General features: G+C 34.9%; 1 protein-coding gene across 1 annotated transcript; it reads right to left on the bottom strand.

Moving 5' to 3' along the window:
- Positions 1 to 5: 5 nt before the first annotated feature.
- Positions 6 to 5,596, bottom strand: LOC115454612 (E3 ubiquitin-protein transferase MAEA; the record flags this gene model as incomplete). Its single annotated transcript, XM_037446599.1, is given in 8 exon segments — positions 6 to 47; positions 49 to 138; positions 833 to 969; positions 1,667 to 1,796; positions 2,897 to 3,040; positions 3,847 to 3,998; positions 5,327 to 5,435; positions 5,579 to 5,596. Coding segments are annotated over 8 exon segments (822 nt in total), but the record flags the coding sequence as incomplete, so codon positions are not given.
- Between the last annotated feature and the right edge of the window lie 2,998 nt (positions 5,597 to 8,594).

Genomic DNA, 8,594 nt, shown 5'->3' with positions numbered 1-8,594 from the left:
GTATCCTTAGGGAATGCCAGCATGCCCATGCAGTGCTGTATATCCTTGCAGCTGCCCTTCCTCGAAGTTGGAGAAGTGTTTCTTGGCGTAGCGTACCGCTTCCAGGCGCTTGTCTTCGCGTACCAGCTCGATGAATTCCTAGAATTAACATATAACGTAATGGAGCTATTAATACAAATCATAGTGTTAAGATAGAAAACAAGTTGTTGGGCTGTTTCACATCTGAAAAGAAAAGATGTGATTCTAATCGAGATTTACTTTAGTCGAGACTAGTTGAGACCAGTAAAAAATATTATTTAGTTGTATCTTATAATGCAAGGTTGAGATTATCGAGAGAACTTGCAGAAGTTGGATTCCGCAAGCTATTTATACTATGGAAACAATCACGACAACCTGACTTCTGCAAATTTTGATGTTTACAGAAGTCGCATGTGTATATGTAATTACTACTATTAGTAATTTTACCACTAGTGAAAGAACATCTGAAACTTCTTGTAATATATTGCTACGGGAAATTTCTAGTAAACTCAGAGGCATTTGAATTGGCACAGAGGCAGTCCTGGGATTTGTAAACAGACCGTATAAGCCGCGGCCTATGGGCGGCAGCCTCTTAGGGGCGACAGATTTCAGAGGACGCACACTCGATTTAATTAATCATTCGTTTATTTAACTTTAGGGCCTTCCGTAATACAAACAAATGGAAAATTATTAAGTATTTTAGAAACCTAGATACATACATAAACCTACCTACATGAAGCGGCGGAAATAAAGTGGCATACACTCATAAAAAATATAAATCCGGCACTGCACAGAGGAGTAGGACATGACATGCCTGTATGCGTATGTTGAACTCCATGGTGGAGTTGAGTTTGCGCAGCTTGGACTTGTTGTCGGCGCACCACTGCAGGCAGCGCGCCGTGCGCCGGCTCGCCAGCTCCGCCTCCACCTCCGCCGCCGCGCAGTAGATGTCTGACGACACGGAAGCGCGTCAATCAGTGGCGAAGGGGGAAATGTTTCAAAAGGTAGCCCGAGGCAAGAAAACTTGCCTTAGTTATCATAATCGCGGCTAATTTAACAGAACACAAACTTAAAACCTTAAATGGAAGCCCGATAGGAATCACTATGTATACAGCTACAAATAGCCGCTGTTCACTATGTATACAGATCAGGCAAGGAAGGCTGTGGTCCTGCACGGCGCATGAAAGGCGTGTCGACAACTTTTTAAATGAAAAATTTTATAATAAATATAGTATAAACTTCAAAACTAATCTAATTTGAGGAATTAAATAATAAGAATTGACGTGGCGGCAAAATTCCGGTCGATCCCGTGCGGCAACCAACCAGTCTACACCACTGATATATCATCAAAAAAACAACAATTATACGTGAAGAGCCCCGGAAATCCTGAACTGGTATTGCTGGTACATCGCGAGCAAGAGAGAACTGCTACCAAATAATTTAAATATTCCCTGAAAGATGTCAAAATAAATAACATAAAAAAATCTTACTATTTTACTACGCTGTAGTAGAGTGAAAATACAAATTTAGATTATTAATAACACATATTATCTTTATTACCCGTAGCGGAGTAGTGTTTGAAAACAATAATATTTATGCACCTAAGCGAGAAAAATAATTGAATGTAATAATTGTTGTTTGTACTAACCAACATTTGTGAGGTCGCGGAGGTCACGTGTATCGGCCAGCTTGTTCGCTGACTCGTAGTAGCCATTGCGCAGGAAATAGTCCACCAGCATCCGGTCGAGACGAACCTTACGCCACTGATTAAGCGCAGTCTGCAATGCAAGGAACCATGTTGTCTAACTAGCCAAACAAATTGATCTACCTAGTACCTACCCTTACAATATGGGCCATACTATATATAGCTATACTTATAATAAATCTGTAGAGAGGTCAATTCTGTACATGAAATATATTTCCAAAATAACTATCAGGGGATGATTAGGGATCGATCCTGATGCCAAAAATGCAATTAGTAAAATTTTTGTCTGTCTCTCCGTCTGTCTGTATAACCGTTATAGAAACAAATACTACTCGACGGATTTTAACGAAACTTGGTACAATTATTTTTCATACTCCTGAGCTGGTTATAGTATACTTTTCATCACGCTACAATTAATAGGAGCAGAGCAGTGAAGGGAAATGTTGAGAAAACGGGAGAAGTTACTCTATTTTTTAAGCTTCCGTCGCGTGTGCAACCTTAATGGTTAAAGCTACACAAAATTATGTATGACGGAAATGTTCTCTTTAAAATTATGTAAAAATATCCCACGACAGCATATGTCTATCTTTTATGGTTGACTCACAATAACACGTGTAACTCCCGATAGCTTAGCAGTTCGAAGCTTTCTCATTATATTTGTCTACTCTTACGTTTATAACACTCTCAGTCATCCCTAATTAAAAAAGTTAACATTATTAAATATTCCATAAAAAAGAATCATAGAAATCGGTGTATAACACCAAAGTTATACATGAAATACGCTAATAATAAGCCATCACGCGTGAATACTGAATCATCTTCTATACGCTGACGAAGTCGTGGGCACAGCTATTAACAATAATATTGTGCGGTTCCGTATTGCTATGTTTTCCACAGTATTGTAGATTGACATATTATATTTTCCTACTAAAATACAAAAGTTAATCTGTCTGTTACATCAAAACCACTGAACCGTGAGGAAGGACATAGGCTACTTTTTTACGAAAAGCGACGGAAACGCGGACGAAGTCGCGGACAACAGCTACGCTATATAAAATACCGAAATCGTCATAGGTTTGCCTATAATATTAAGGAGTTCGTTCGATTTCACAGAAGAAAGCATAACTGTATGCTAAAACCTTAGATAAATTACATAAATACAGTATACAGTACCCTGACTTGCGGCGTGTTGGGTTCGGCGAGAGCGCTGGCTTGCTCTTTGAGGTGCTCGAGCCGCTTCTTGCACACGTACGCCACTTGCAGCTCCTCGGCAATGGCCTCTGATGCCTTACGCTTCATCGTCTTCAGTTTTTCAACCTAAAATCACAAAAGCGAAGATTGCAGTAGGTAACTGTAGTAGTGTAGCAGATGTTGGTTTAATGTAGCAGTTTCATTTATCGCAGGGTTATGATATATTTCCCAAAGACCTGATGGCGCCCTAAAATTAAAGAATATACACATTATGTTACTGTAACAATGAAATTAATAAATTAATGACACAGACAAGCCTCTTATATTAAAATATTGCATTTTTTTAAATACCTCAAAAGCTTTCGATAAAACCGTACGAGCACAATTTACAACCGCGATTCAATCTGATCTGGCCAATGTGTTAGTATAGGTACATACAAAAATACAAGTCCTAGAAATGAAATTTGGGACACTGCTGCTAATAATGAAAGCGCTAGATTCTGTGGTTTGTGGCCGACACATTGTCTTTAATATGACGTCATGCGTCCTGATTTACTAGCAGCATGATGATGTTTAGATGTTGTTAGCTATAAATGTATACCGTGACTTGTTTTTCTTTATACACGTAACTGTAAAAAAAAAAGAAAATAACTCATAACACATTTTTGTTTGTTAATAGGAAGTTAAAACTTAAACATCTAGGATTCTTCTTCTAGTCTAGACTTCACCTGCTCAAAATGTAAAAATAAGATATTGAAGAAGGTTGTAAGGTTGTACAAATAGTTGAAAATAGCAGGTAATGTCTACAAACCAAAAAAAGTACAAAATATTCAAGACTTAATAACTGTTATGAAAATGTAATCAGATCAGTCTATACAAGGATGAAACCTAGGAATCCCGATAGAAATAAGTCTCAACACTATAGATCTTACCATGCCCCCAAGCAGCCACTCAATCTCAGTTGTGGTGACTGGTTGATTCTTACAGGCTTCAAGTTCACTAGCGCTACTGGCCACCTGCCTTGCTTCCACGTCGAACACACGCTGGGCGTTGCGATATTTTTTATTAAAACTTCGTACGGCACCTATTGAATAAAATACGAACATAAAATAATCAATATATGCAAAAGTATTTGTTAACATAAAGGACTGCATTATTACACAAACAACATTTATAATATTCATGGGCATTTAACTACATTATTAAGCAGTACAAATTAGCTAATGCAAGATCTGATAACCTAAAGGAAAAAATAATAGACCTTAGAAATGTCATAAAGTGGGTAGATGTAGGAAGAATAGTCCTAAAATGGAATTGGGCAGGTCACCTGAGAGAAATGAGACCTAAACGGATGAAAAAGGTAACTGAGTGGATACATCAAAGTAATGCAAAGCAGAAAAGAAGGAGACAACTCAGATTGTGAACCGATGACCTAAAGAAGGTTGCTGAATCATTGTGGATGAGAATGGCAAGGGACAGGGAAAAATGATGAATGTTGGAGAAGGCCATTAAACCATGTCAGAAGACAAAAGGATAAGCTTTAATGTTTTAAAATTTAAGTTTGATTTTGACAGCCCATCCAATCCATCCCAAAAAAACGAACATTAATTTTCCCCTCTCTTTAAAACAAATATTATACCATACAAGGCAGATCATCATATTTTCTCTTTGATTTTTTAACATATCCATTGACTTTGTTTACTCCAAACATTTCCATTAATAATTTTCCCTATCATGGTTTTTTTCCATTTCTTTACAAACAGAATTTAAATGCTCTATGTTTAGGTGTCATTGCCCATGTCATGCACCCTATGCATATACTGTTTTTTAAATACCTACATTTTATATGTAGTATATATTTCGACATAAAATTTGTCTAATGAAAATTAATAAGGGCAGTCAATACTTACAATCCATATAAATTATTCTATAATAAGTGTGAATACTGTAAAATAGTTTACTTATGGTTTTGATTTCTTTATCTATAATAGTAATTATATATCCAGTGAAAGTGCTAATACATTTTGCAGTATAAAAGCGACCAAAATTTTGTTTTGTATTCCCTTCCCTATAAAAATGTAACTAAATAATTGACATAAAAAATCTACTTATTAAGATAATAGTATCTATTCATAATAAATGGTACCTACGTGCCTATTGCGGTGTTAATCTCCGAAGATAAATGGCGTAGTTTTATAGTCTACCAACTTACTTACAATTACGTACCTACCCACAAATTTTAATTCGGAATGCGTAATTAACACGCTTATAATGTTGTTACCTGATCGTGACAACTAATTAGATACCTTTTAGATTTCTAATATATACAAGTAATGGACAGACATAATTGGACATCGTATACTTAGATCATAAAAATAACCAAAGAACTTATTTGACTAGATACTATGTTACCTTCAACGTAGCATGTTCCATTGATTTTAACTCGTTCATGATTAAAAATATTATTGATGTCTTTCCAAAAATAAAGATGCAGGTAATCTGTCGCAGATGTGTGTGGTACCTAAGAAAATGAAAACAAAACACAGCTGATTGATCAATGGGCAACATAGCATATATACCAAATGGCGATATTCATGTATGATTACTTTTAATTTTAATAAAATACTCCGTAAAATAAATCAAATGTACTGTATTTTAGCGTACGTTTTTAAATTTGTCAACAAGAAATACAAAAAATCATGAAAAATATTTCTATGTACCTACCTTTTACCATAAATATCTACGTTTTATAATTTCATCACTGTCCACAGACTACGACATTATTTTATAAATTTCGCAGTCTGTGGCTGCGCTTATACATCTGGAATTGCATTCTGAATCAAAAACTAAATTGAAAATCTGAATTCAAAACGCTCTGGATCCCATACTATTTGGCGACACACGAGCTGAATTTTTCTGAGATTTTCGTGAGTGAATTATGATATATACTGCGGCCCACTGCGCTTTTTGAAAAATCACTAAAACTAAAGACACTTTTCCAAAGATCATCTAAACTCTATTCTTATAAAAATAAAATCATTTATTGTGAATACTTCCGAGACTCCATGCTCCATAATAGGCCTGTGTAATAAGTGACTAACTGTCGTTGACGAGTTTCTGAATCCAGATTCATTTTGTTTCCCACAATTTATGTTTAACAGTAGTAAGGATGCGTTAAAAGAGCTAATAAGTGGATGAATATTTTATTTTTATAGGATGTAAAAAATATTAAATGCAATCAATCTTCTACACAATTTTAAAGAGACTCAGCCAAACGCGTTTATGGTAAAGTATATTATGTTAGAAAGAAAAAATTAAAATCAGTAGAATGGCGTACACTAGACGGGTTTAGTATCAAATTTTCTGGATGACCCTTTCGGGGACATAATATCTACACAAGCCGGTTTCCCGCTAGTCGAACCTTACATACATCGAGATCCCTAAAACTTGGGGAGCCCGTAACATTGATACAGCTGATAGGCAGTAAAATTACGCCTCTGAATAAAACTTATATACTAATTTTGTGTAGGCGTTGAATAATATGTTTGTAATGTTAGACAGTTATTATTCCGTTCATGATTTATTTTTTGAAGGCCGTGATCATTTACAGCTTTTAACCTATTAATAAAATAAGGGCTAGTCGTCCAAACTCATAATTGCGTATCATATCTTAATATGAATAATCTTACGATTTTGTGAAAAATGGATGTTCCGCATTTCATTAAAAATATTTTAAGTAATAAATAGTTGAGCAATACTTACATGTTGCGACATCATTTACGAAAACGGTCGAAATCAGAGACCAATAAACTAGAGTCGAAATGGCCGACCCTGTGATATAAAATGTATTGCAATTATTTTTATATGGATTAAATTTCCAAAAATTTTGCGGGGCAATGAAACAGAACAATTCAAGCACTGGAAGATGCATATATATAAAACTATAATAGAACCTAACGGTACTTACGACGTGCGTAACGTTTATAGCCTATTTTATAAACAAGATTGTTTTTTTTAACCAACTTTAATAATTTCAATGCGTATTATTGCTAAAATAGAAGATCGCAGCAAGTTATTTATTTATATAAATTTTAGATTCTAGAAAATGCTAAATAATTTCCATTATATTATACGATAAAAAATATTATGAACCAAAGTACAACCTTTCTCTTTATAAGTCTGTGGTATCACGTTTTATTATCTTGAAATATGTATCTAAGCGCAAAACAGTTAGAAAATTTAAATTATAAGTTCTCAGCAGTTTCTTAGCGTTATCATTCATGTGTTTAAATTATGTACCGTTTCCTACTTTTCATGTGGGGTTTTGTTTATGAAAAACAATTTATTTTTAAGTTTGAGGGAAAGAAAAATGTTGAAGTTTTAAGTTAACCATAGACAAGAAGTTAATAGAGCATGTGTTTGTCGGCGCGTCAGCGCGTCACTTTCGTTACGCAAATCCGCCATTTTGTATGTAGCTGGCGGTGCTTCGCGGTTTACTTTCTCAGTTGAGTGATTACACCCACGAAAAACTAAAAAACTTTTTTCTAATTGACTTAGTAACCTGACCGTGGACGTAACTGACTATATTGTGATATTATTTTACTCCAATACGTTGTGCTTTCGTGTTTTGTGAGTGCCCTATAAACGGAGCGCGTGGCTGGTAACTCTTTGTTGTTGGATTCAACTTATTTACGGTGAGTTTCTTATTATTTACTAATAAACATATATCACAAGTGGCGTATGAAGTCGAAGTGAAGTTTTTACGCACAATAATTAAGATATGCCGGTATAATTCACGAGATTGTGTTAGCGTCGATACGGTTGTTAGCGGCGCGCTGCTTCGCCGTGGCGGTGGTCGTCGTCCGTCGACATTGTTCCCGGCGGTGCCGACGCGTCACCTCTTGGTCGCGTGAGAAACGTGTTGCTAGTGAATTGGTTTTCTAGAAATATCTGTGAGCTAAAATTTAGATTGCCGGCTCTACAGTCACATGTGATAGGTAGTGAAGTGACCGGTTTAGTGATAGGTAGTGAAGTGTAATATGATTTTGTGAGTTGGGAGATTATTTTGTGTGATACTGTGGATGTTGAGAAGGAAATTTCCTTAAAGGTAAATACAAACTACACAAATAAGTCAAGTTTTAAAATATAACCTTGCAACAGTTTCCTGTGAATTTGATGGCGTAGAAGTAAAAAGGAGAACCAAATCATTTACACATAGAACCAAAAAGCCAAATTATCAGATGTGTGCTGTGTCATATTTTGAATTAAAAGTTCAAAATGTGACACATATTTATTATAAACAAGAAGTCTTTCATAATGATTAGCTGAAACTATGTAGTGTGTACATATTAAGATACGAAATAATGTTTTCTAATAGTTAAACCTGCAGGAATTTCTTTTGATTTAAATTATGTAAACAAACAACAGTATTACCCAATATTCTACTATAATATTATATTACAGCAACATTAATTTTATTACATGTGAATTTAAAATAACATTATCTATATCTGATATTTATGACCTAAGAATATGTATGACCTAAGAACTAATAAATATCACATGAGAGTTTGTTTTTTAATTTGTATTTAGCCTGGAATGAACACTGGAAATAATTATTAGAATAATTAAATTTGAAAATTACCTATATCAGATCTATTATACATGATCCACACAAATA

Source organism: Manduca sexta, unplaced genomic scaffold, assembly GCF_014839805.1.
Source record: "Manduca sexta isolate Smith_Timp_Sample1 unplaced genomic scaffold, JHU_Msex_v1.0 HiC_scaffold_3257, whole genome shotgun sequence".
Taxonomy (NCBI): Eukaryota; Metazoa; Arthropoda; class Insecta; order Lepidoptera; family Sphingidae; genus Manduca; species Manduca sexta.
This window is presented reverse-complemented; position numbering and strand designations above follow the sequence as displayed.